Source organism: Trachypithecus francoisi, unplaced genomic scaffold (assembly GCF_009764315.1).
Source record: "Trachypithecus francoisi isolate TF-2019V2 unplaced genomic scaffold, Tfra_2.0 Lachesis_group15, whole genome shotgun sequence".
NCBI classification, from domain to species: domain Eukaryota; kingdom Metazoa; phylum Chordata; class Mammalia; order Primates; family Cercopithecidae; genus Trachypithecus; species Trachypithecus francoisi.
Window position 1 is genome coordinate 110,105,329 of NW_022681460.1, and position 27,807 is coordinate 110,133,135.

The following is a 27,807-nucleotide window of genomic DNA, read 5'->3' on the forward strand; positions in this document are numbered from 1 at the left end:
TAGCCCAGGAGTTCAAAACCAGCCTGGGCAAAATAGTAAGGCTCCAGTCTCTACAACAAAATTTTTAGGCCGGGTGAGGTGGCTCACGCTTATAATCCCAGCACTGTGGAAGGCTGAGGCAGGCAGATCACGAGGTCGGGAGTTCAAGACAAGCCTGGCCAACGTAGTGAAACCCCATCTTTACTAAAAATACAAAAAAAAATTAGCAGAACATGGTGGTGGGCACCTGTAGCTACTTGGGAGGCTGAGGCAGGAGAATTGCTTGAACCTGGGAGGCAGAAGTTGCAGTGAGGCGAGATCACGCCACTGCACTCCAGCGTGGACAACACAGCGAGACTCTGTCTCAAAATAAATAAATAAATAAATACATAAATAAATAAATATAAAAAAACAGGGGCTGGCAGCGGTGACTCACGCCTGTAATCGCAGCAGTTTGGGAGGCTGAGGCGGGCGGACCACCTGAGGATGGGAGTTCAAGACCAGCCTGACCAACATGGAGAAACCCTGTCTCTACTAAAAATACAAAATTAGCCAGGCATGGTGACGCATGCCTATAACTGCAGCTACTCAGGAGGCTGAGGCAGGAGAATCGCTTGAACCCTGGAGGTGAAGGTTGCGGAAAGCCGAGATCACGCCACTGCACTTCAACCTGGGCAACAAGAGCAAAGTTCCATCTCAAAAAAAAAAAAAAGAGAAAGAGAAAGACCCTGTCAAAAAAATTTAAAAATAAAGTGTGCCATCCAGCTGGTTTTGGTAGTTTCAGAGTTGCACAACCATCACCATGGCCAATTTGAGGGCACTTCATCTCCTGTGCCCCTTGGCAGTCACTCCCCACTCCCCACTCCCCCGCAGCCACAGTCTCCTTTGCCTCTCTACAAATTCACCTCTGAACATTTCACAGGCAGGACCGTATAATTTGTGCCCTTTTGTATCTGGCTTTTCTTACTGAGCCTAATGTGTTCAGAGTCAACCACGCTGTAGCGCGTGTCAGACCTTCACTCCCTTTTCTTCTTCTTTTTTTTTTTTTTGGCACAGTCCCAGTCTGTCACCCAGGCTGGAGTGCAGCATCGTGATCTCGGCTCAGTGCAACCTCCACCTCCCATGTTCAAGTGATTCTCCTGCCTCAGCCTCCCGCGTAGCTGGGATTACAGGTGCACACCACCACCCCTGGCTTATTTTTTTGTATCCATGACTGACATCTGTTGTGGGTTAGATTGCACTGAGTGCCATGAATGGCGGGCAGGGAAAGAGGGTGGGAAGTGCAGGGTGGATTACAATGTAGGGACCAGGTGGGCAGCGCTGAGAAGGTGACATGGCACAAAGGCTTAGAAGAAGAGCAAGGGGTCCACGCAGAGACTGGGGCCCAGGGGACAGCCAGTGCAAAGGCCCTGAGGCAGGAGCATAATTGGCGTGTTTGAGGAACGGGGAGGCTGTCAGTGTGTCGGGTGCAGAGTGAGTGGGAGGGAGGTGGCGGGGAGGAAAGCAGACTCAAAGGGGAGCCTGAGGGAGGGGGTCTCATGGGTTGTCTGGCTCTGATGCTGAGGTACTCAGAGTGCCTGGGAGGTGTGGGACAGGGGAGTCTGCTGACTTCACTTTAGCCCTCTGGTTCCTGTGTTGGGAATAGATTGTAGTGGACCACGGTGGAGGAGGGGGAAGGGTGCAGAGAACACGGAGGAGGAGCCAGGAGGAGGAGGGAGGCCAACAAAGTGACCTCGGGAATCTGGAGGTGAGGGGGATGAGATTCTAGATCTCTTGCCCAGGTGGATGCTGCAGGAATGGAAAGGGAGCGCCCAGGAGAACCAGGAAGGGGAAGCTGTTCCCAGAGGGCCCATCTGTGGAGTGGATACAGACAGAGGAACCTGGGGACAAAGACCTCTTGTCACTGGAGCCGGACAGTCCCACCTGAAGGTCAGCTCAGGTCTTCAGGACCTCTCAGTGTGTGACTCTGCCCAGCAAGCAGGGGTCAAAACCAGGGACTGGCCGCTGGGGAGGGGCCACAGGCACCAGCGCCCAAAGCTCAGCCCCATCAACAGAGCGACTCTAGGGACCCCCCAGCTCAGTGCCTGAGGCTCCAGCCGCCCACCCAGCCCCGCTAGGCTGCCCCTGCCTAGAAGAGGACCAGGGACCCGGGCTGTCCTCTTCCCCGTGCCTGGGCCCAGGTGGAGCCCGTGACAGCACCAAACACACGTGACTACTTAAGTTTGCACTAATTAAATTCTGTAAATATGAATATGTTCTATATTTACATAATTAACAAAACACATAAACAATAAAATAGACAATTCAGGCGGGGCATGGCGGCAGGCAACTGTCATCCCAGCACTTTGGGAGGCTTAGTCGGGAGGATGGCTTGAGCTCGGGAGTTCAAGACCAGCCTGGGCAACATAGTGAAAACCCCTCATCTCTATAAAAAATTAATTAATGGATTAAAATGAATTTTAAAAAATTAGCAATTCAATTCCTCAGTTGCACTAGTCACATTTCACGTGCTCAGTAGCCACACGTGGCTTGTCACCTCCTTGTATAAGAATATTTCCATTGTCACAGGCAGTTTTATTAGACAAGGCTACACTGAGGTCTCCCCACCGCCAACCAGTGGAGGGTGGCCCTTTGGCTGGGGGGTGGGGACAGGATGGTCTGGGCAGGGGCAGATCAGGGACTCCAGGGCTGAAAGGAGGGGTAATTTGCCCACAGTGGAGTCCTGGGCCTGTGTGGGATTAAGCCTGAGCTTGTGATTAGAGAATGGCCTGGGAGGCACCTGATGGGGGCTTGGCTGTCCGGGCCCAGCAGGAATGTTTGAGCTCAGCAGAGAGCGTGAACAAAGGGTGGAGGCAGAGCCAGGCAGGCAGGCAGGTGGAGGATGAGCTCACGGAGACACAGGGCAGCTCCGCTCTAAAGCACAAATGACAAAACACGACACCTAATAGCAGGCAGCTTCCTTTTTCCACTCACTACACCCTCGGCTTCCCTGTGAGGCCCACAGGCCTCCCCGAATTCCTCCCAGACTAGGGCAGTTTTGTAATTTACCACCACTTCCCACACTGATGGGCACGTAGGTTATTTCATTTGTAAAAAATGTGGTTATCTGTTTGGTTTTGTGTCCCTCCTCCCTTCCAAGATAGGGGGCCCCCAGGACATGGGGGCTGTATCATGTTTGCTACTATATCCCCAGAGCCGGTACACAGTAGGTGCTCAATAAATGCAAGAGTGACTTGTGGGAGGTATTGTGGGGGCAATAGGTCGAGATCCTCCACTGGGGTCGGGGAGGAGCCTGGCTCCTGGGAAATGTCAGCCATGCAGATAACATGATGAGGGAACCTGGCGCCCTGCAAGCCAGGACCTCCCCTTCCTCACTGGGTCCTCAACCACCCTCAGACTGGAGTCTGGCTGCTTTCCTCATAGTGTCCCTGGGCCCTTAACCTGATGGTGGCTCTGTGCCAACTGCAGACTTTGTCTCCTGGGGCACACAGAAGAGGCGCCATGATCCCCCCAAGGGGCCTCAAACTTACATTGTTTGTCCATCCCCACTCCTGCCTCCCACAGCAAGCTCTGAGGGCAGGAACCTGAGTCTATTGTAATTGATCTTGAATCCTAAGTGCCTAGAACAGGACTTGTCACTTAGTAAGTGCTCAATAAATATTTGACAAATGAAGGGATGGATGGATGGATGGATGGATGGACAGATGAATGGATGGATGGAGAAAGGGAGGGAGGAATGGAAGGATGAAGAGATGGATAGATGGGGCTGGGCGTGGTGGCTCAAGCCTGTAATCCCAGCACTTTGGGAGGCCGAGGTGGGTGGATCACAAGGTCAGGAGATCGAGACCATCCTGGCTAACACGGTAAAACCCCGTCTCTACTAGAAATACAAAAAAATAAAATTAGCTGGGCGTGTTGGTGGGCACCTGTAGTCCCAGCTACTCGGGAGGCTGAGGCAGGAAAATGGCGTGAACCCGGGAGGCGGAGCTTGCAGTGAGCTGAGATCTGGCCACTGCACTCCAGCCTGGGCGACAGAGCGAGACTCCATCTCAAAAAAAAAAAAAAAGAGAGATGGGGCCGGGCGCGGTGGCTCAAGCCTGTAATCCCAGCACTTTGGGAGGCCGAGACGGGCAGATCACGAGGTCAGGAGATCGAGACCATCCTGGCTAACACAGTGAAACCCCGTCTCTACTAAAAATACAAAAAAAAAAAAAAAATTTAGCCGGGCGAGGTGGCGGGCGCCTGTAGTCCCAGCTACTCCGGAGGCTGAGGCAGGAGAATGGTGTAAACCCGGGAGGCGGAGCTTGCAGTGAGCTGCGATCCGGCCACTGCACTCCAGTCTGGGCGACAAAGCGAGACTCCGTCTCAAAAAAAAAAAAAAAAAAAAGAGATGGATAGATGGATGGGTGGATGGAGAAATGGAGGGATGGATGGAGGAAGGGAGGGACAGAGGGAGGAATGGAGGGATGGAGAGATGGAGGGAGGGAGGGATGGATGGATGGATGGTTGAACAAACCAATGAACCCCTTCTCTTCCATCATAGTTTTAACTTAGGATCTACTAAAGCTTTCCTGGTCGTCCCCTAAGGGGACCTTCCCCGGGATCACAATAGTGCACTGGTCCTCCCACTCATTCATTTATTCATTCAACAATGACACTGAACACCCACTCTGTAGCCCAGGCTGGAGTGCAGCGGTACAATCTCGGCTCACTGCAACCTCCACCTCCCGAGTTCAAGTGATTCTCCTGCCTCAGCCTCCCGAGTAGCTGGGATTACAGGCACCTGCCACCACGCCTGGCTGATTTTTGTATTTTTAGTAGACACAGGGTTTTGCCATGTTGACCAAGCTGGTCTCAAACTCCTGACCTCAGGTGATCCACTCGCTTCAGCCTCCCAAAGTGCTGGGATTACAGGCGTGAGCCCCCGTGCCCAGTCTAAAATTTTTAAAAATGTGCCCTTTCTTGCATATTCATCACATCTCAATGAAGCTGGAAGAAAAAGTGCCAGCCTCCAAGCCTGGTATTTGGCATGTGGCCTGATTATAGTAAATGCCCAACAAAAGTTATTATTTGCCATGATTCCATGTCTTCCTTTATTGAGACTTTTCAGGACCCTATAGAGCAGGCGTGAGAGTGTCCCCATTTTGCAGATGGGGAAACGGAGGTTGAGAGAGGTGAAGACATTTGCCGAGGGTCACACAGCTAGGAAATAGATCAGTTGAGATTTGACACCTCAACTCACTGGCTCTTCCCCATGCTACAGAGAAGTTAAGCCACTAACCCACAGTCATGCAGCTGGGCGCATGGCAGAGCCAAGGTTCAAACCCAGGTTGGCTTTGAGCTAAATCCTAAGTTGGCTTTGTGTTCTGCCCCTTGTGGCCCGATCTGTCCATCACTGAGTCATCCTGGCTTGGGAGGAAAAGGGGCCCTGACCTCCTGACCTGGGCTGTCCCCCATCACACCTGACAAAAATGCAGCCCCACCAGTCTGGGCAGCGTGAGGTGAGGTGGAGCAGGGAGGAAGCAGTCTTGGGCGTTGGACAGAGGATGGGAGTTTTGGGGCTGGGTTGGGCAGCCTGTTCTGCTGGGATCCTGAGCCGGCAGAGCCTGTCCAGCCCCACCCAGCCCCTCTCTCTGCCCTGACAGTGTGACTTCCTCACTTAATGTCCACACCCCTGAGAGGCCTAGGGCCAGGCTTGACAAGTGGTGTCCAAGATGTGTAGCAGGTTGTCAGAAACTGCCCCAGGGGCTGGGGGCGGTGACTCATGCCTATAATCCCAGTACTTTTGGTGGCAGAGGCAGGAGGATCACTTGAGCCTAGGAGTTTGAGACCAGCCTGGACAACATAGCGAGACCCCAATTCTACAAAAATGTTTTTAAAATTAGCCAGGTGTGGTGGTGCCCCTGTGGTCCTAGTAACTCAGGAGGCTGAGATGGGAGGATTGCTTGAGCCCAGGAGTTTGAGGCTACAGTGAGCTGTGATCATGCCACTGCACTTCAGCCTGGGTGACAGAGCAAGACCCTGTCTCAAACATAAAAAGAAAAAGGAATGTGGCCCAGGGTTCAAGATGAGGTGTCTGAAACCCCAAAAACCTGGATCTGCAAGATGGGCTGATGGGTTGGTCATAGTCACAGTGGACCCCAGCCTTGGGTGGGGCAGACTCCAAGAACCCTTTGCTGAGCCCACGGTTAACCCCTCAGTGGCTGGGGAGGGGGAAAACCAGCACAGCTGGGGGCTCTGAGCAACCACTATTTACCGCTCGGGAGCTATTTCAATATTTTGATAACACACAGGGCTGTACAGGTGCATCCAGGAGACAGCCAGGAGGGCAGTTGTCAGAGCAGCGGCTCCCTGGGCTGGCAGGAGGGCAGGGCTGCCTGGCAGGCAGGGGGAAGTGGCATTCTGCCAGGGGGCCCGGGCGGGTAGGGGCCTGAGGCACATTCTCAGGGGATGACTCAGGAGCAGGCAGAGCGTGACTCACCGTGGACCCTCTCCTGCTCCGGCTGCCAGGGCCTGGCCTCCCCTTTGGCCCCAGGGAGACTGTGGGGAGCTCACAGGGCCCCCAGCCCAGAGCTGAGTGTGAGTCAGTCCGTGTGGGCTGGAGGGCCAGCACAATTTTCCATCCCTTGAATTGTCCCGTAAGAAAAGTAAACACATGTTACAAAACAGGGGTGAAGCTGGGCCAGCACCCTCCTGTCCCCTCAGAGTGCGGACAGGAGCAGGGCCTTCATTCCAGTGGCTGTGCACACATCCCTGCCTGCTGCTCTTCCTGATTTTACAGATGGGGAAACTGAGGTCCAGAGAGGTTAAGAGAGCCACCTGCCCAAGGTCACACGGCTGAGGTGTGAGGTGCAGCCACGTTTCAAACCCAGGTTGGCTTCAGGCTGAAGCTTGTGTCTCCCGGGATGTGGGCAGACAAGGGCTGGAGCTGCCGCTGCATCTGCCTGTAAGTGTCTCCTGGCTGTGGGCACACCAGGGCAGGAGCTGCTGCAACATCTGTCTCTGTTCACAGCTGCGTTTCTCAGGGTGGCCCCAAACCCACCTGTCTCAGAATTCCACAGAGTAGGTGTTTGTTAAAATGCAGATTCCTGGCTGGGCACGGTGGCTCATGCCTATAATCCCAGCACTTTGGGAGGCTGAGGCTGGTGGATCATTGGAGGTCAGGAGTTTGAGACCAGCCTGGCCAACAGTGTGAAACCTCTTCTCTACTTAAAATACAAAAATTAGCCAGATGTGGTGGTGGGTGCCTGTAATCTCAGTTACTCGGGAGGCTAAGGCAGGAGAACTGTTTGAGCCTGGGAGGGGGAGGTTGCAGTGAGCCGATATTGCACCGCTGCACTCCAGCTTAGGCAACAGAGTAAGGCTCTGTTTCAAAAAAAAAAAAAAAAAAAATGCAGATTCCTTGGTGGCTCATGCCTGTAATCCCAGCAGTTTGGGAGGCTGAGGCAAGAGGATGGCTTGAGCTCAAACATTCAAGACCAACCTGGGTAACAGTGAGACCTCATCTCTATAATTAATAAATAAATAAACGCAGATTTCTGGGCCCTGCCAAGACTCACCCAACCATATTCTCTTCCAGGGAGGGACCCTGGAATCTGCATTTGTAAATGCACCCCAAGTGGGGGTGCATACAGCTGCAGATGGGAGAATGTCTGTCAAGGAGAGGAGGACCCCAGCCTCCACCCTGGGAGAAGGCTCGGGATGCATCCCGCATGTCCCTCTGTCTGTCCCGGGCTGGGGGAATGCTGCCCTTCTTGTTTCAAACTGGTTCACAGGTGAATACCCCAAATACCTCTCCAGCTGCTGGGGCAGCAGTGATGGCAAACAAGGAGCGCGGGTGTGAGGAACCCTTCCAAAGTTGGTGGCCTCCCATGAGCTGGCTACTTGGTCTGGCTGCAGGAACACAGATTTCAGGGTCGCAGAGGGTGGCCTGGTTGCCAGGGAACCAATGGCTCTGAAGGCGCGAGCAAACTCGAGGAACGCAAACAGCTTCCCCCACCCCGGCAGGCTGGCCCTCCACCCACGGCAGCAGAGGGGATGAGTCACTTGGCAGGAGAGGACTTCGCGGATCCAAACAAATCCCATCTGCCCAGAGGAGGATGCACGGGGTGAGAACGGATCTCCCACCCTATCCGGCCTGCCCACAAACGTGTGGCGTGCACACGTGTGTACACACGTGCACACATACACAGCCACACCAGCTCCTAGCCCAGTTCCTAGAGAATGGAGAGCGGAGGGATGGTGAAGTGCCACTCAAATTCCTCCCTAAATCTGCTAATTCTATCCGCCACTCCTGGGCCAGGCTCAGCTGAGTCAGCGGGAGACCAGCCCAGCTGCCCCGAGCCCAAGCCCAGGAATTAGAACTCCGAAGAGTGGAGGCAGGCAGGGGTCCAAGAGCTCAGGCCGGGAGCAGGCTGACCCAGCTACCAGCCCAAATGGGCCCTGTGCTTCTCAGGGCCCATTTCCTTCCCTGAAAAGTAAGACAAGAGAGGCCAGACACCGTGGCTGGCGCCTGTAATCCCAGCACTTCGGAAGGCCAAGGTGGGAGGATCACTTGAGCCCAGGAGTTCTCAACCAGCCTGGGCAACCACAAGACCTCATCTTTACAAAAAATTTAAAAATTATTCAGCAGCTGAGCTACAAGCCTGTCGGCCTACAACCCTAATCTGGTTCCCTCCCACAAACCTACTCTTACCTTCCTAGGAGCTGTAGCGAAAGGAGATTTGGCACGTTGGAGAAGCCCAGAGTTTTGACACTGTTTGGAGTTCCTGTAATCACTTGTGCCCCTCAGTCCCACAAACATACAGTCTCCAGCTACAGATAGAATCCCCTCCCCTTCATTAGCGCCTCCCTAACTGCCAGGGGACATACTGAGTGTTTAGCACACAGACTTTCACGCTGTGAAGTTGATGCTAGGCTTGCACCCACTTTCCAGATGAGGAAAACCGAGGCCCACAGAGGCAAAATGATTTGCCCATGTTTACACAACTGAAAGGGACTGAGTCGGGGGGATTCAAACTCAGATCTGGGCCGGGCGCGGTGGCTCACGCCTGTAATCTCAGCACTTTGGGAAGTCAAGGCGGGCAGATTGCTTGAGGTCAGGAGTTAGAGACCAGCCTGGCCAACATGGCAAAACAACATCTCTGCAAAACACAAAAATTAGCCGGATATCTACATCTCTACAAAACACACAAAAATTTCACGCACCTGTGGTCCCAGCTACTCGGGAGGCAGAGAGGCAGAGACAGGAGAATCACTTGAATCCAGGAGGTGGAGGTTGCAGTGAGGCGAGTTCGTGCCACTGCACTCTAGCCTGGGTGACAGAGCCAGACTCTGTCCATCAAAAAAAAAAAAAAAATGGCCAGGTGCAGTGGCTCACGCCTGGAGGCCAAGGCAGTGGATCACTTGAGGTCAGGAGTTCAAAACCAGCCTGACCAACATGGTGAAACCCTGTATCTACTAAAAATACAAAACTAGCTGGGCCTGGTGGCACACACCTATAATTCCAGCTATTTGGGAGGCTGAGGTAGGAGAATCGCTGGAAGGTGGAGGTTGCAGTGAGCCGAGATTGCGCCACTGCACTCCAGCCTGAGCAACAAGAGCGAAACTCTATCTCAAAAAGAAAAGAAAATTCAAACTTCTTTCTTGTCCTCTTTGGGGAGGTTCCGCTAACAGTTTCTCATGCATCCTTCCAGAAGTTTTCTGTGCATAGGCAAGCATATTACACACCACATACTTTCTCTTTCCCTCTTTATTTTGCACTTTGCATCTGGCACTCGACTCTGTGTGTAGTCTACATATGTTCTGCACATCTGCCCCTTTTCCAGCTGCAGGGTCTCCCCAGTGTAGGCAGCCCTGGTTACCTGACCAACCCCCTCCAAATGGGCAGCAGTTTCCTTACAGAGCTTCTCCATTAGCAACAGTGTTGCCAAAAGCATCCCAGGATGCACACTTAGCACAATGTCAGCAACACTGTTGCAGTGACCATCCTCAAGTTATGCTGAGCCTGGAGTAAGAGCCCACCTGTGGGGAAAGGTATGGGGAAGGAGAAAGGAGAGGGTGTCCAGGCAGAGGCAGAGCAGGGGACAACAGCAAGAACCGACAAGTTCCCCAGGAACCCCTCTTGGAGTGTGGGGAAGTGGTCTGTGTGGCGAGCCAGCTCCGTGTTGAGTTCAGGCTTCTGTGGGTCCCAGGTGACTCCCCGCACAGCTGTGTTCTGAAACCCCCGCTCCTCTCTAACACCTGCGCCCAATATCAACTGGTTGGAGGGCACGTCCCTTCAGGGCCCTGAGATCTAGGCAAGGAAGTCACTTTTGGACGAGGGAGGGCACTGTCGCGCCCTTACCTGCCAATGAGGAATGCCCACCTGGGGGCAGCATCTGAAACTGAGCCAGGCATTACCAAGCTAGGGAAGGATTGGGTTTGGTGGGTAGCTCTGTTCAGGGCTGTCTGCCTGAGCAGCTGGGGGACTGCACACACTAAGGTCTCAGATCACCAGGGAAGCTAGTCCAGAGTTCAGATTCCTGGGCACCTCCCTCTTCAGACCCCCCCAATCAGGACGTCAAGGGTCCCAAGGCCCCAGAATGCCTTTTACAAACTCCCCAGAGATTCTAAGATGCAACAATGTTAGAACCACCGCCTCTCCCAGGGTCTTTCTCCCCCATATGTCCCCAGACCCCTTCAAAAAGTTCACAATTTGGCCGGGCGCGGTGACTGAGGCCTGCAATCCCAGCACTTTGGGAGGTCGATGCAGGTGGATTGCTTGAGCCTGTAGGAGTTCAAGACCAGCCTGGGCAACATAATAAGAGCCCATCTCTACAAAAAATTCTAAAAATTAGCCAGGTGGCCAGGCACAGTGACTCACGCCTGTAATCCCAGCACTTTGGGAGGCCAAGGCAGGCGGATCACTTGAGGTCAGGAGTTCAAGCTGTCTCTACTAAAAATACAAAAATTAGCTGGGTGTGGTGGCACATGCCTGTGGTCACAGCTACTCGGGAGGCTGAAGCAGGAGAATCCCTTGAACCAGGGAGTCGGAGGTTGCAGTGAGTGGAGATCGCGCTACTGCACTCCATCCTGGTGACAGAGCTAGACTCCTTCTAAAAAAAAGAAGAAGAAAGAAGAAGGAGGAGGAGGAGGAGGAGGAGGGGGAGGAGAAGGAGAAGGAGAGGAAGAAGAAGAAGAAGGAGGAGGAGGAGGAGGAGGAAGAAGAAGAAGAAGAAGAAGAAGAAGAAGAAGAAGAAGAAGAAGAAGAAGAAGAAGAGGAGGAAAAAGGCCAGGCACAGTGGCTCACACCTGTAATCCCTGCACTTTGGGAGGCTGGGGCAGGAGGATCACAAGGTCAGGAGTTCGAGACCAGCTTGACCAACATGGCAAAACTCCGTCTTTACTAAAAATACAAAAATTAGCCTCACGTGGTGGCGGGAGCCTGTAGTCCCAGCTACTTGGAAGGTTGAGGCAGGAGAATTGCTTGAACCCAGGAGGTGGAGGTTGCAGTGAGCTGAGAGCGTGCCATTGCACTCCAGCCTGGGCGACAAGGGCAAGACTCTGTCAAAAATAATAATAATAATAAATAAATAAATTATTTAAAAATTAGCCAGGCATGGTGGTGCACACCTGTGGTCCCAGCTACTTGAGAGGGAGGCTGAGTAGAGACGATGGCTTCAGCTGGGAGGTCAAGGAGGGCTGCAGTGAGCCATGATCATGCCACTGCACTCCAGCAGGAGCAACACAGCAAGAACCTATCTCAAAAAAAAAAAAAAAAGAAAGAAAGAAAGAAAAAGAAAAGTTAACTTTTTTTTTTTGAGATGAAGTCTAACTCTGTCGCCCAGACTGGAGTGCAGTGGCATGATCTCAGCTCACTGCAACCTCTGCTTCCTGGTTTCAAGAGATTCTCCTGCCTCAGTTTCCCAAGTAGCTGGGACTACAGGCACATGCCACCACACCCAGCTAATTTTCTATTTTTAGTAGAGATGGGGTTTCACCATGTTGGTGAGGCTGGTCTTCAACTCGTGACTTCAGGTGATCCGCCCACCTCAGCCTCCCAAAGTGCTTGGATTACAGGAGTGAGCCATTGTGCTCGACCAAGTTAACATTTTTAATATGTGTCCCCTGCCCCAGGACCTGAAAGCTCCCAAAGAGAAAGGCCCTTTTGTGTTTCTTGTTCTTTTCCCTTTTCTCACCCGTGTACAACAAGCAGAGCCAGGCACACTGAGGCTGTGAGAGTGATGGGAAACATCTGTTGAATGAGTAAATGGCTCCACTGAGCAATACACCCTCCCCCAGAAAAATGCACATTTGGACACACAGATTTTGAAAGCAACTTTAGGGCTGGGTGCAGTGGCTCACACCTGAAATCCCAGCACTTTGGGAGGCCAAGGTGGGAGGATCGCTTGAGCCCAGGAATTCAAGACCAGCTTGGGGAACACAGCAAGACCCTATCTCTACAAAAACATACATAAATATAAAAGTTTTAAAAATTAGCCAGGTGTGGTGGTGGACACCTGTGGATCCAGCTACTTAGCAAGCTGAGGTGGGAGGATTGCTTGAGCCCCAAAAGTCAAGGTTGCAGGGAGCTATGATTGTGCCAATGCACTCCAGCCTAGGCAACTGAGTCTCAAAGAAGAAAGAAGAAAGAAAGCAAGAAGGGAAAGAGAGAGGAAGGAAGGAAGGAAGGAAGGAAGGAAGGAAGGCAGGCAGGCAGGCAGGCAGGCAGGCAGGCACAACTTTAGGAGGAATACACCCCTGACCATTTATGCCTAGTGTTCCATTATTGGAACGCTACGCCTATGGGAGTTATTTATCTCCTACTGCTCAAGGTCATCGCCAAGGTCTGATTTATCAATTCAAAGAATTGCAACCTCAGGCATAAATGGGTTAAGCCCACCCATAGAAGCCCCATTAACCATAAGGTTGGCTGGGCGCAGTGACTCATATCTGTAGTCCCAGGACTTCAGGAGGCTGTAGGCGGGCAGATCACTTGAGCTCAGGAGTTCAAGACCAGCTTGGGCAACATGGTGAAACTCCACCTCTACAAAAATTTAAAAAAATTAGCCAGGTGTGGTGGCATGTGCCTGTAGTCCCAGCTCCTCAGGAGGCTGCGGCAGGAGGATCGCTTGAGCCCAGGAGGTTGAGCTGCAGTAAACCAAGATGGCACCACTGCATTTCTGCCTGGGTGACAGAGACCCTATCTCAAAAATAATAATAATAATAATGTTTTCCTAGTTTCCTGTAATATTTGGAAACCACAGTCCTTCTGTGGCAGGAACAGAGATAGCCTGAAAGACACTGGATGTCCTTAGACACTCTGGGCTGTGGGCAGGGAAAGCCCTTGGAAATGAATTCCCCATCAGCCTCCTACTTTTTATTTTGTTTTGTTTTATTTTATTTACTTTGAGACAGGGTCTTACTCTGTTGCCCAGGCCAGAGTGCAGTAGCATGATCTCGGCTCAATGCAACTTTCACCTCCCAGGTTCAAGTGATTCTCTTGCCTCAGCCTCCCAAGCAGCTGGGATTACAGTACCATGCGCCTGTAATTTCTGCATTTTTAGTAGAGACGGGGTTTCACTATGTTGACCAGGCTGGTTTCGAACTCCTGACCTCAAATGATCCGCCCACTTCGGCCTCCCAAAGTGCTGGGATTATAGCTGTGAGCCACTGTGCCTGGCCCATTCTTCTTGTTTTTAAATACAAAACAGGCCGGGCGCGGTGGCTCAAGCCTGTAATCCCAGCACTTTGGGAGGCCGAGACGGGCGGATCACGAGGTCAGGAGATCGAGACCATCCTGGCTAACACGGTGAAACCCCGTCTCTACTAAAAAAAATACAAAAAATTAGCCGGGCGAGATGGCGGGCGCCTGTAGTCCCAGCTACTCGGGAGGCTGAGGCGAGAGAATGGCGTAAACCCAGGAGGCGGAGCTTGCAGTGAGCTGAGATCCGGCCACTGCACTCCAGCCTGGGCGACAGAGCGAGACTCCGTCTCAAAAAAAAAAAAAAAAAAAATACAAAACAATGGGGAAGAGACTGGTCTGAAGACTCAGACAGCTGAATTTGAACCCAGGACTCCAGACCCCGGTTGGAGGCCCCTCCCTGCAGACCTGAACACTCCCCATCTGAGCTCTAATAGCCTTTTGGCCATAACATAGTATCTTGTTCGCTGCCTTCTGGGGTCTCCCCTGGGCTCCTCCTTCCCAGTTGGGCTCAGACCCTCACCACCCTCCACAGCGGCGCTGAACCCTCCCTGCTTGTGAGGCCCTATCCGGGCTTCAGGTCAGATTGGGTTTCTGTCTAAGAGCAGCCTTCTCCAGTGGCACACAGTCTGAGCCAGGACATGCTGACAGAATTGTGCAACGTCGTTGTTCTGAGCCGGAATCGAGCAGCTTTTATGACCAGTTATGAAGCACTCTTCTCGTGTCAGGGCCTGGAGTTATTGAGGTTTCAAAGCAGTTTTTGTTCACCCGAGATGGCAGGCAGAGAGCAGATTCGGGCCAGGGCACTGCGCTCAGCGCCTGCGTGCATTACCTGCAGGGACATCCCCACAGGCCTTTCGGATGGGGTGGTGGTTATCACCGTTTGACAAAGAGGTTAACCGTGGCTGGAAGCAGTAAAACGTCTTGCCCAGGAGTGTCAGCCCACCTGGGGGTGGCAGGGTTTGAACTTACGCCGGCGCCCTCCGCCGTCCAGCCCCCTTCCCTCAATTGCCACCATCTGAGTGCAATTCGCTAGCTACTGGGGCACAGGAACCCGTGCGGGTCTCTGCCGCACCTGTCTTGCGGGGCCCAGCTGGGTGTCTGCCAAAGCACCAGGAGCGCCGAGTTCCGCGGTAGCGCAGAACCAGGTGAACGCCTCTGCCAGAGGCGCGCCGGGCCCGGGGAGGGTGGGGCTGCGAGCGCTCGCCCCGGCGGCCTTTGCGCCCCAGCGCCTGCCTGGCCTCCGGAGTACCCCGGCTGAGGGTGGGCGGTGTCCGGCCAAGACCCGGTGTCCCCACCCCCGCGCCCAAGCCCCGCCCGCGCGGTGGCCCCTCCTCGGGAAGGTAAGCACCACCTTCTCGGGGAGCCGCCCGCAGAGCCAGTGGCCGTCGGGTGCCCCGCCCCCCGCGAGTAGGGACCCGGCGCCGCTGCAGCGCAGCACTAGGAGCTGCCCGCGCCGCCGCTCGCTCACCTGCGCTCCCTCCCGCCCCTCGGTGCGTGCCCGGCCCGCCAGCCGCCACCGCCCGCACCCCGAGCGTCACCATGAACTCACTCTTCAGGAAGAGAAACAAAGGCAAATACAGCCCCACTGTGCAAACCCGGAGGTGAGGAGGCGCCCGCAGCTCCGTTCCGGGACGCTCTTGCGCCTGTGGGCGAACAGGACCGGAAAGACCGCCCGGGCAGTGTAGGAATGGGGGTCACGGGGGCCCAGGAACAGGGAACTGAACCCGGAGTGCGGGACTCGCGGGAACGTGGGACCGAGGCCACCCTGAAGCTGGGAAGCACCGCCGGGTGGGAGGGGACTGGCTGAGGCCCCCGAGGGGAAGCTTAATTGCGAACTTCGGGGATTTCGGGAGCCCAGGGAGCTTTGCTTTGAGGTCCTAGGGCATGGGCAGCTGAGCTGGGGGTACAGGGCACCCCCGTGTCCCAGGGTCGCTCTTGAGCAGGGGGTCGCCCAGGACCGGGAATAGCCACCTGGATGCGGGGGCGGAGTTTTTGGAGGACCGGGCACTCAAGGCGGGGTCGCCGTGGGCGACCCAGGAAGCTCCGTCCAGGGGGCGCCCTGAGGCAGAGAAATTGAGCTGGCGTCGGAGGGGTGCTCTCCAGTGCCTCTGAGACCGCTCAAGTGTTCCTGGCGTCGGAGAGGCGAGGGGGTGGGCCACCCCCCGCTGCACTTCCCGGCACCTGCCACCCTGCGCTCCAGAGCAGCGCTCAGAGGCCCTGGGGGGTGCGGGGTCGGGTCGAGGGGCACAGGGGCAGGCACCTCCCTTACCTCCCCACCCTCTGGGTTCTGAGCGGAGGTTGGGTGGCGTCGGGGCCTCCTCTTCGAAGCTCGGTTTCTCAGGGGTGTGGCTCCCTGCCCCCACCCCAGCCCCGAAACTGGCGGTGTCTCTGAGCCGCGGGTTCCCAGGGCGGCTTGGGAGAGGAATGGCATGTCTTGATGTGTTTGCAGTGAGAAGCAGCCCACGTCCGTTATGATAAGCCTAATGTGTTCACTTAATAACCTGTTTGGGGGAGCCTGGTGGAGATGCTGAGATTGATGGAGGGGGTGGGAATCCAGCCCCTGCCTTATCCCCCCGCTTCTGAAAATAGAATGGGGGCTTTGGGTTAGCAAGGACCGTTTTGCCAGCTTTTTGGACAAGAGGCTTCAGACAGGTGAGGGGCCCGCAAATTGCATGGGTCTCCTGGCTGGGAGTTCTGCCCCCAAGCTGCTCTCACTGGGAGTCCTCAGTGTGCCCTCCAGCAGCTCCTCACTCCCTTCGTAGGCCCCAAAGGAAGGCAAAGAGAGGCTTCTGGGCCCAGGGCTCCCACCCAACGCCTGCAGTCCGGCCTAGGCCGACCAGTCCGACAGGTGCAGGCGGCGGGGCCCTGGCATGCTGGAGTGCGACACTCCATTCCCTGGCCTTCCAGCCCTTTCAGAAACCCCCCTGCCCTGTGATCCCACCCACCCATATCTCCATTTGGGCCCTTTCAAGCTCAGAGGCATTTCCCCCCTTCGGAGATTTCCCCCACCCCTCCCCTATCTTTCACAACCCCAGAGACTGGGCAGGGCCTGAGTGCCGCTCTTCCCTGGCTGCATCCAGCTGGCACTCGGACCCAGCCAGGGGCCTGTCCAGTCCCTGCACTGTTCCCTGGGGCATTGCACAATTGGATGCTCTGTGCCAGCCGTGGTGAACCGTTCTGTCCTCTCCACCCCAGAGACTAGGCCCATCCAGTCTTTCACACATGCAGACACCCACACACCAGGAGTGGGGCCAGGCCTCGCCCCGCCCTCTGCCTCCCCCCAGCCTCCCTCCTTCCTGCAGCTTTCCATCCCTGAAGGCCCCAGCTTGGACCTAACAAAAGGTTGTAATGAACCCAGACAAGCTGGGAGGGGTGCGGGCTTTCCTGGAAGTGTGAGGATGAAAGGCATCCCATCTTTTATAGCTGCAGGGACGCAGAGGGTCTGGGGTGGCAAAGATTTGGGGTCCCGTCACTCTCTGTATCCCTGGCCCAAAGCAGCCACCGTCTGTCCTAGACTGACAGCCATTGGTCCCAGGTCTCCATTTAGATATCTCTTTCTCCAGGAAGCCCTCCTGATTCTGTTCCTCAGCATGGGGTGAAAGACCATTCCTCTGAGCCTTGCCACCCCAGCACAGAATGAGCACAGCCACAGCTCTGAGCAGGTGTCAGATGGCTCCCGGGGTGGTCTCCAAGCCCAGTGCATCCCTCTACCCCCTCCCCTTAGAGGGGACTAGTTCTTAGACTAGATTGTGGGGTGGGGGTAGTCCTGTACCCAGTTCTCTCAAATGCATCTCCTGAGCATTGCCTGATGCCCAGCTAACCCCATAGCACGTGTCTTGGTTGGGGGTGGAAGGGACAGACTTGTGGCTCTAGGCTGTGGTTGCTGGTCACAGGAAGTGGATCTCCAAGTTATTCCTTCACCCCAAGTTTTCCAGGGGCCCGCTCCATTGTTTGGGGGAGGACAAGGTTGCTGGTGAGATTCGGCATGGTGGGGCAGGTAGGAGCTCCAGCACTGGGAGCAGAACATCTCACTGTTGATCCTGGCATCTCCAGCCTGGAGCCTCTGGAAGCCTTGTTTTACCTTTCTGCATAGCACGGGTGGTGGTACTGAGTGTCTCATGCACAGGGCTGCTGGGAGGAGCAGGGCTGTAGCACGCGGGAGGTGCCCGGATGAGGGTTAGCACCCCTTTCTGGGCCCAGGGGACTCAGGAGCCCCGAGTTGTGAGTTTCACACCCAAGATAGTCAGGCCTTTGGACTACAAAGTGTGGATGAGTGAATGAAACACCTCACCGAGAAAGCCACCCCTTCCAGTTTGTCCACCTTTTAGCAGCTGAAGCTGGGGAGGGCCGGGACAGGGTGTGAACCCCGTTGCTCCCGTTGCCCAGGTTCCTAATGACAGGTGTGAGAGCTGATCTTCACACCTGAGCTAGTGACAGAGTCAGGTTGGATGGTGCAGGTCACCGAGGAATGCATCCAGCCTCACAGAGAGGCCCTGGAGGAGACCCGCTCCCACCCCCCTGGCTGTGCAACCTCAGAGGAGCTGCTTGGGTTCTCTGAGCCTGTTTTCTCACCCGTGGGATGGGAATAAGCACGGTGCCTGCTTGGAGATGTTGGCTGAGGATTAAATGAAATAATGCAGGGGAAAGTTGAGAATAAGAGGCCTCAGGTAATGGCAGCTATGACGATTATAGTTATTAAGCAAATGCGGGCAAGGTGGCTGTGGTATACCCAGGGTTAAACTTGATATCATGGTGGACAGGCTATGTACCGCATAATTCCATAGGCACTGTTGCTGGGGGTTAGCAGGTGGGCGTGGAGGAGACGTTAACAACCTCCCTGCACTTGAGTCGCAGGCAGTCACATCAGAGAGGAAGATGGAGTCAAGCTTCCGTACATGTATGGTTATGTGAGCATCGGGCTGATGGGGCCAGGCAGGAGCAGTGGAGCGTAGAGCCAGACAGATGAGGTCTCCAGCCTGGCCACTCGCATGCTTTGTGACTGGCCTGAAGTGAGAGCTGTTACAGTCAGAGCACAGATGCTGGGAGGTGAGGGAGGACTTCCCAGAGGAGGCATCTGACCTGTAACAGGGTAGGATGGAGTGGCCAAGACCCAGCTCTGCAGTCAGGCTGAATTCTGCCTCTATTTGAAAAGAAACATAGCCTCCCTGACTCTCAGTGCTTGTGAATCTGTTGAATGGGATTAATCTTGCTCCTCCACCCTGACCTGGGTCCCAGTAAACACCCAGCAGCCTGGCCTCACCTACACAGGTCTTGCAACAGTGGCCCAGCCGTGATGGAGTGCTCCTCCGTGGGAGGCAGGACCCCAGGCTTTGAGGGGAGAGCTGGCAAAAGGGAAGCATGCTCTACTGGGAGGCACCGGGGGTACCCTGAGCCTCTTGGTGGTTAAGCACACAGTGTTTTATTAGCTGGGCATGGTGGTGGGTGCCTGTAATCCCAGCTACTCAGGATGCTGAAGCAGGAGAATCCCTTGAACCTGGGAGGCAGAGGTGGCAGTGAGCGGAGATTGTGCCACTGCACTCCAGCCTGGGCAAAAGAGCAAGACCCTGTCTCAAAAAGAAAAAAAAAAGGAAAAAAAAAAGCAAGAACACAGCGTTTGATGCTAGCTGGGCATGACTTCAGGCCCCAACTCTGTGTCTCTTAAGCTGTTTGATCTTGGGCAAGTCTCTTAATGTCTCCGAGCTTCAGTTTCTTCATGTGTGAGATGGAGAGAAGAGCAACCCCCAGTTGGTGAGGCTGCTGGGTTAATCAAATGAGAGGATGCGCGTGATGGGTCTAGCGTATGACCTGGTTTAGAGCAAGTGCCTGGCAAATCATAGCAGCCAATACTCGGAAGCGCACACTGCTATTAAGAGTCACAACGGGCTGGGCGCAGTGGTTCACGCCTGTAATCCCAGCACTTTGGGAGGCCGAGGCGGGCGGATCACGAGGTCAAGAGATCGAGACCATACTGGCTAACCCGGTGAAACCCCGTCTCTACTAAAAATACAAAAAATGAGCCAGGCGTGGTGGCGGGCACCTGTAGTCCCAGCTACTCGGGAGGCTGAGGCAGGAGAATGGCATGAACCCAGGAGGCGGAGCTTGTAGTGAGCTGAAAGCGAGCCACTGCACTCCAGCCTGGGTGACAGAGCGAGACTCCGTCTCAAAAAGAAAGAGTCACAACGGGCCAGGCATGGTAGCTCACGCCTGTAATTCCAGCTCTCTGAGAGGCTAAGGTGGACAGATCACTTGAGGACAGGCGTTTAGGACCAGCCTGGCCAACATGGTAAAACCCCATCTCTACAAGAATAAATATTAAAAATTAGTTGGGTGTGGTGGCGGGCACCTGTAATCCCATCTACTGAGGAGGCTAGGCAGGAGAATCACTTGAACCTGGGAGGCAGAGATTGCAGTGAGTCACACCATTGTACTCCAGCTTGGGAGACAGAGCAAGACTCCATCTGAAAAAAAAAAAAAGAAAGAAAAAAGATTCATGACTGAGCCAAGCCCAGAGCTGACCAGGGAGCTGACTCAAGCATGCACCCATTGGTCAGTGACGGTAGGAATGCCTCATCGATTTGGGAGAGGGCCCATGTGGGTGACGGCTTAGAGAGAGCCGCCCCGCCATTTCCCAGGCACATACTGTGAGCCCAGCAAGGCCATGGATGTTACATGGGCGCGTGGGGGGCGGGAAGCAAATGAGGCCTCCCCACCCGTACCTGGAACTGGCAGCAACTGTGCCTGGGTCTGCTCCAGGCCAGATGGTAGAGTCATTGGTGTTTGTGCTCACTGCCTCCACCCCCAGCAACCCACTCTACCTCTTTTCCTTCTGGCTTTGCCCCCTCATCCCTTGCCCAGTTCTCTTGGAAGAAGGAATGAGACTGGATAAATTCGATTCAGGATAGCGCTGAGCTTACTTGGAGGAACAGCTACTAATGGTAGCATTTCAGGCATTGTTGGGGGGGATCATTTGGGGAAAGGGTATTTTGGGGGAGAGACATAGCTCCCTCTACACCCTTTAGGCAACACCCTAAGGGTGTGGTGGGGGGACGCCCTGGGAGTGGAGGACCTGGGGGAGAAGCTGCTTTAGAGAGCTTCCAAGGCTCCTCGTCCAGGGAAGAGAACCCCGGCTTCCCAGCGTGCAGCTGTTCTCTGCTCCTGGCAGGGCTGTGCCAGTGTTGCTGGCACCACCTTCCACCCTCCCAGTCTGCCTGCCCCGGCCTGTCTTGGAAGGAAATGGGGAAATGGCCTCTGGTCTTTGCTCCCCTGGCTTCTGAGGGGTTGCTGTGCCACAGCCTCTGGAACCCGGGAGGCCACCTGGTACCCCTTTCTGCCTCCGGGTGGGACAGAGCTCTCTTCAGGTCCCAGTGCTGCCCTTCCTTACCCCAACGTATTTTTTTTTTTTTTTTTTTTTTAGTGTTCTTTCTTTATTCTTTAGAGACAGGCTGTCACTGTATCACCCAGATTGGAGTGTAGTGGTGCGATCGTAGCTCACTGTAGCCTCGAACTACTGTGCTCAAGCAATCCTCGTGCCTCAGCCTCCCAAGTAGTTGGGACTACACATGTGCACACCACCATGCCCTGCTAATTTAATTTTTTGTAGAGATGGGGTCTCACTATACTGCCAACTCTGGTCCTGAACTCCTGGGCTCAAGCAAGCCTCTTGACTTAGCCTCCCAAAGCACTGGGATTACAGCCATGAGCCACTGCACCCGGGCCTTTTCCCTTTAAATGGATCCCCACTTCTCCCTGCCTGCAGAGCCAGCAGCCCAGCAGGACTCTAGCCCGTCTTCACTGTTCCTTCTTCCACTCAAGTGCTCCAGTCCCTTCTCCCCATGGCAGCCAGGGAGCTCCTTACAACATGTAAATCTGACCATACCTCCAGCTGCTTAACCTCTGCCCTGGAACTCCCTTTGCTCTTAGGCCCTGGGAGCTGGCGCCCTGCACAACATCAACATATGCCTGTCACCATCTTGTTTCCACGCTGTGCCAGGCCACACGGCCTTTCCCTGTGCCATTCCTCTTGCCCAGAATGCCCCTCCCACCCCTTTTCACTGCTTCTCTTCTGCTTCCAGGTTTACCTCCTGTTCCGCAGGGAAGCCCTCCCCAACCTCTCTGCTGGGGCAGATCCACCTGTTCAATGGACTCCCCTTCTCCTTGGTAGCTCTTATCTCGGCAGCTACGTGACTCTGGGGTAGCCAGATGTGGCTGCATGGCTGCGTTCCCCCAGAGACATGTGCTGAATGAATGAATGAGGGTAAGCCACAGGGGACTGCTAAGATTCTTCCCTTCCCTCAACATCTCAAGAGAGCATACACTGCCCTGTGCTTCACACCCCAGGACGAGCACAGCCCGGAGGTGGGGATGGATGAGGCAGGGTTCCAGCTAGTGGAAAGGAATGAGAGGCCTGAGCAGGCTGCCCCCTGCCCTGTCCCCATCCAGTCACCTCCTGCATGCAGGACGGTGAGCAGAGAGTTAGCTGAGTCTGCAGCTGGCAGCAATACGGAATGATAATGAGATAAATGAGGGCCCTGACCCAGCCACACAGGCTTCTGCAGGAGGGGTCCTCTAAACCTGCAGGAGGGATCAGTTGGAGAAGAGAGGATAAAGAGAGTGCAGCTGACAGAAAGAGAGAGGGATGTGTGTATCCACCACCTGAAAAGGCATGACGGTGAGCAAGCAAAGCAAGTTGATGAACAATGCAAAGACGATGCTTGTATATATACATTTTTAGAAACATACACAGAGCAATTCCATATACTCTTCGTGAATGCAGATGTGTCTATGTATTGGAAGGCTTAGGGGACCAGGTGCAGTGGCTCACACTTGTCCCAGAGCTTTGGGAGGCCAAGGCGGGAGGATGGCTTGAGGCCAGGAGTTCAAGACCAGCCTGGGCAACATAGTGAGAACCTATTTCTACAAAAAAAAAAAAAAATTAGTTGGGCATGGTAGAGCATGCCTCTAGTCTTAGCTGCTCAGGAGGGTGACGGGGGAGGCCCTGAGTCCAGGGATTCAAGGCTGCAGTGAGCTGTGATTGTGCCACTGTACTCCAGCCTGGGCAACAGAGCAAGACCCTGTCTCTAAATAAATTAATAAAGTAAAACAGACTTAGGAAGAATCAGTAAATCTAAAATTCTGCTACTTCTAAGGAGGGGGCTGAAAGGATAATGAATAATAACATTTTACTTCCTTTTTAGAAAAATCTACAGCAAAGATGGTACTGTGACAACATCAAACCCTGGTGGTGGGGACATGCACGGCTGATTCTTCTCAGTGCTTTTCTGCATATCTGAGTAGACCATGAGTCTTTCAGTTTAGGTGAAGGGTGGAGCAGAGAATGCAAGCTGGCGTGGGACACAGCTGGCAGGGGGCACAGCACAGGAAAAGCCTGCAGGCAAGCCCTGAATCCTGGGTCTCAGAGTCCAGACCATAGCAAAAGAAAGGGTCTGAAAAGGAGGGAGAAGGGCCTCAGGAAGCAAAGGGGGCCCAGTCCTGGAAGGCAAGCAGGCAGGTTCTGGATGGGGAGACAAAAATGGAGAGTGTCTGTGAGGAAGTGGGAGGGGAGGGGGCCAAAACTGGGAAAGGTATGAACACAGAAAGGCCTTGAGGTTGGGGCCTAGCTTAAAACGATCACCCTAAATTATGATTATTACATTGTCTGAGATAAATTCTACCCTCAGCTCTCTTTCCAAGTGAGGCTCAGAGAATTTGAGTGGCTTGCACCGGGACTCTCAGTCATTCTTTTTTTTTTTTTTTGTAGATAGAGTTTCACTTTCGTTGCCCAGGCTGGAGTGAAGTGACGCAATCTCAGCTCACTGCAACCTCTGCCTCCCGGGTTCCAGTGATTCTCTTGCCTCAGCCTCCCAAGTAGCTGGGATTACACACGCCCACCACCATGCCCAGCTATATTTTGTATTTTTAGTAGAGATGGGGTTTCACCATGTTGGCCAGGCTGTTCTCAAACACCTGACCTCAGGTGATCCACCTGCCTCAGCCTCCCAGAGTGTTGGGATTACAGGCATGGGCCACTGTGCCCAGCCATCTCAGCAATTCTTACCCAGACACTTTGAGAGGGCTGGCAAAGGCCGGGTGCAGTGGCTCAAGCCTGTAATCCCAGCACTTTGGGAGGCCGAGACGGGCGGATCACGAGGTCAGGAGATCGAGACCATCCTGGCTAACACGGTGAAACCCCGTCTCTACTAAAAATACAAAAACTAGGCGGGCGAGGTGGCGGGCGCCTGTAGTTCCAGCTACTCCGGAGGCTGAGGCAGGAGAATGGCGTAAACCCGGGAGGCGGAGCTTGCAGTGAGCTGAGATCCGGCCACTGCACTCCAGTCCGGGCGACAGAGCGAGACTCCGCCTCAAAAAAAAAAAATAAAAATAAAATAAAATAAAAAAGAGAGGCCTGGCAGGGTGTCCTGGCCGCCCTGCCCATCCTTTCCTAGGCAGAGGATTTTTGTCACATCTTAGAAGGTAAAACACACCGGGGCTGCTGGCTCAGCTTGCAAGGCTGCAGGGCTGTGGGAGAAATAGAACTTGCAGAATTTTTTGCTGCCCCCACTGCCTGGGCTAGGATTTCAGGCTGATACCTTTTAGGGTTTCAACTTCTCTGTGGCCATGGGGACAGTTTGTTTCCCATTGAAGGCTGAGAAAGGATTCTGAGTTTGTACCACAAAGGAGAGACAGGGCTTCAACTCTGCTTCAACCCCAGATAAGAAGCTCAATTCGGCCGGGCGCAATGGCTCACGCCTGTAATCCCAGCACTTTGGGAGGCAGGTGGATCACCTGAGGTCAGGAGTTTGAGACCAGCCTGGCCAAGATGGTGAAACCCCATCTCTACTAAAAATACCAAATATATTTTGTGTTTGAGCCCAAGAGTTGAAGGCTGCAGTGAGCTATGATTGTACCAATGCCCTTCAGCCTGAATAGCAGAGCAAGACTCTGTCTCAAAAAATAAAAAAGGAGGTTGGTGCTCTTTGTCCAGCGGTCCTGAACCCAGAGTGACATCCTAATTCCTCAGGGCACCAAAGTTGGCTGGAGCCCTATTTATCCCCTGAGTCCAGGAATTCAAAGCTGCAGTGAACTATGAATCCTCCCACCTTAGCCTCCTGAGCAGCTAGGACTAGAGGCATGCACCACCATGCCCAGCTAATTTTATTTATTTATTTATTTTTGGTAGAAATGGGGTCTCGCCATGTTGCCCTGTCTTCAAGACCTGCCTTTGTGTTACCTGAAGCAGCTTGAACTTCTGTATGTTTGTAACACAAGCCCAAAAGCACTCACCTGACACAGAACCCTAGGTCCCAACAGAGGCCTGGAGGCAGGGCGGCCCTCCCTAGGCAGAAACAGATTAGGCCTTAAAAACAGACCCAGAATTACTACACCAACAACCGTCTCATCTTAGTATATATTTCCCCAGGATTAATAGCTGGGTGTGAGGACATTTAGTGTCTAATTAGCACAGGAGTTTCTAGTAGGGAGAGAATCAGTCAATTGACCAATCAATCTGGTATTTATTGGGCACCTCCTGTGTACTGCTTTCTCACAAGACCTCCTTCCTATAGAGATGTAGAATTCTTCCTCATCTTGCTTCTTTTTAACCTTGCTGTGGTTCAGTTCCTTGTTCTCAGACCTGGCTGCACATTAGAATTACATTAGGAGCTTTGAACAGGATGTCAGAGCCCTTTCCAAGACCAATTAAGTCAAAATCTCCATGGACATGAATCCAGACAGCATTCTTTTGATGTGCAGCTGGTGGGAACCACATAGTTACATGGATTGTCTCACTCCCTCTTGTCTTTGAGGTATATGGACAGTGCTTTCTCTCTTCAGTACCAGTTGCCTGGTATGTCACTCTCCATTTCTTTATTCTCAACCTTCCTGTATCATTTAGTTTCAAGTGTGTGTGTCTTATAAAATGGCACATAGCTTGGGGGTGGGGTGTATTTTGTATTCTCACTTAAGAGTCTTTTATCTTCTAATAGGCAAAATTAATTCATTTATATTTATTGTTGTGACTAATGTGTTTGAACCTACTCCACTATGTTGCCCTATTTATCATGCTTTCTCTTTGTTTCCATTTTGCTGTTTTCCTGGTTTTTATTGGTTTGGGTATATTTTCATCATTAAAGTTAGATTATCAGGCCTAAATGGAACACAGTGGGTGAAAATACCCTGATCTAAGTGATCTAAAATCTTTGTGGTTTTTTTTTGTTTTTTTTTTTTTTGGAGATGGAGTCTCTGTTGCCCAGGCTGGAGTGCAGTGGCTCACTGCCAGCTCTGCCTCCCGGGTTCACGCCATTCTCCTGCCTCAACCTCCCGAGTAGCTGGGACTACAGGCGCCCACCACCACGCCCAGCTAATTTTGTTTTTGTATTTTTCGTAGAGATGGCGTTTCATCATGTTACCCAGGATGGTCTCTATCTCCTGACCTCATGATCCGCCTGCCTCGGCCTCCCAAAGTGCTGGGATTACAGGCGTGAGCCACCGCACCCGGCCACATCTTTGTAATTGTACCCATTGGGGTGTTTGTCCTTAACCTACCTTCTGGCTTACAGACTTTTGAACAATTGGGATTTGCTCATCTTTTGAGAGAGGGCCTTCTGTTGTCCTTAATTCCAGGCCTTACATAAGCTTGGGGCCCTATGAATAGGTGTAAAATTGATCAGGTATTTTATAGCGTGTCAGCAATTCATATCTCTGGGAGCTTGTTAATAGAGAAGGGCCTGTTGCCAGGGCCTGTAAGGGGCAGAAAGATGACAAGGAGGTGGTGGAGTGTGGTTGAAAATTTATTTGACAATTACTGAATATCTAGAAAGTGCCCAGCTGTGACTGCAGCAGTTACAAGCATAGACCTTTACTAACCTTTTGACCCTGAGCAAGTGGCCGCTCCTTCCTGAGGCTCAGTTTCCTCATCTGCAGTGGAGCTATGATAGCACCTACCTCAACCAGTTGTTATAAGGATCAGAGATGAATCCTACTTCTGGTTCTGGTGTAGGGTGTGCGCCAGGAAGGTGTTCACTCAATGGTTCCGCCTGAAAGATCTGTTCAGAGGGACAGGCTGGGAGTCCCTTGTGGTGGCATCTTAGGAGAATGACTCAGCCTCAGTTTACCATAACTAATCATTACTCAACCAACCACTGGGATTAATTGTACTGATGAAAATGACAGGCCGGGCACGGTGGCTCAAGCCTGTAATCCCAGCACTTTGGGAGGCCGAGACGGGCGGATCACGAGGTCAGGAGATCGAGACCATCCTGGTTAACACGGTGAAACCCCGTCTCTACTAAAAATACAAAAAAAAAACTAGCCGGGCGAGGTGGCGGGCGCCTGTAGTCCCAGCTACTCAGGAGGCTGACGCAGGAGAATGGCGTGAACCTGGGCGGCGGAGCTTGTAGTGAGCTGAGATCTGGCCACTGCACTCCAGCCTGGGCGACAGAGCGAGATTCCGTCTCAACAAAAAAAAAAAAAGAAAATGACAACAAACTGTAAATCACTCTGCCTCCCTTGGGTGGCGAATGCCTGGCCCCATCATCTTGTCTCTCTGATGTCTCTTGTCCCTTTGTCTGTAAGGGGTGGTTGTGAATTGATATCGATGTCCGCTCTGTACTGAGAAGGTGGCTTTGAAGCCTGTCTTCGTGGGCTCGAGTCTTGGCACCACCACTTCCCAGCTGTGTAAACTTGGACCAGCTTCTTTTTTTTTTTTTGAGACGGAGTCTTGCTCTGCCACCCAGGCTGGAGTGCAGTGGCCGGATCTCAGTTCACTGCAAGCTCCGCCTCCCAGGTTTACACCATTCTCCTGCCTCAGCCTCCGGCATAGCTGGGACTACAGGCGCCCGCCACCTCGCCCGCCTAGTTTTTTGTATTTTTTAGTAGAGACGGGGTTTCACTGTGTTAGCCAGGATGGTCTCGATCTCCTGACCACGTGATCCGCCCGTCTCGGCCTCCCAAAGTGCTGGGATTACAGGCTTGAGCCACCGCGCCCGGCCTGGACCAGTTTCTTAACTTCTGTGAGCCTCAATTATTATCTTCATCTGGAACACAGAGACATGGGAGTTACCAAATTGCATTAAAACATCTGCTCAATTCAACACCTATTTATTGAGCCCAAGCCTGCTCAAGGTGTGGAATTAAGGCTTAAAGAA

At 53.4% G+C, this 27,807-nt stretch overlaps 1 protein-coding gene across 1 annotated transcript in view; it reads left to right on the forward strand.

The window, feature by feature from the left end:
* The first annotated feature begins 15,024 nt into the window (after window positions 1-15,024).
* Window positions 15,025-27,807, forward strand: part of PPL (periplakin) — a 58,042-nt gene continuing 45,259 nt past the window's right edge. The window contains exon 1 of the mRNA XM_033235824.1: window positions 15,025-15,267. Within this exon, the coding sequence (XP_033091715.1) occupies window positions 15,206-15,267 (62 nt within the window). The 5' untranslated portion in view covers window positions 15,025-15,205. The remainder of the gene's footprint in view (window positions 15,268-27,807) is intronic.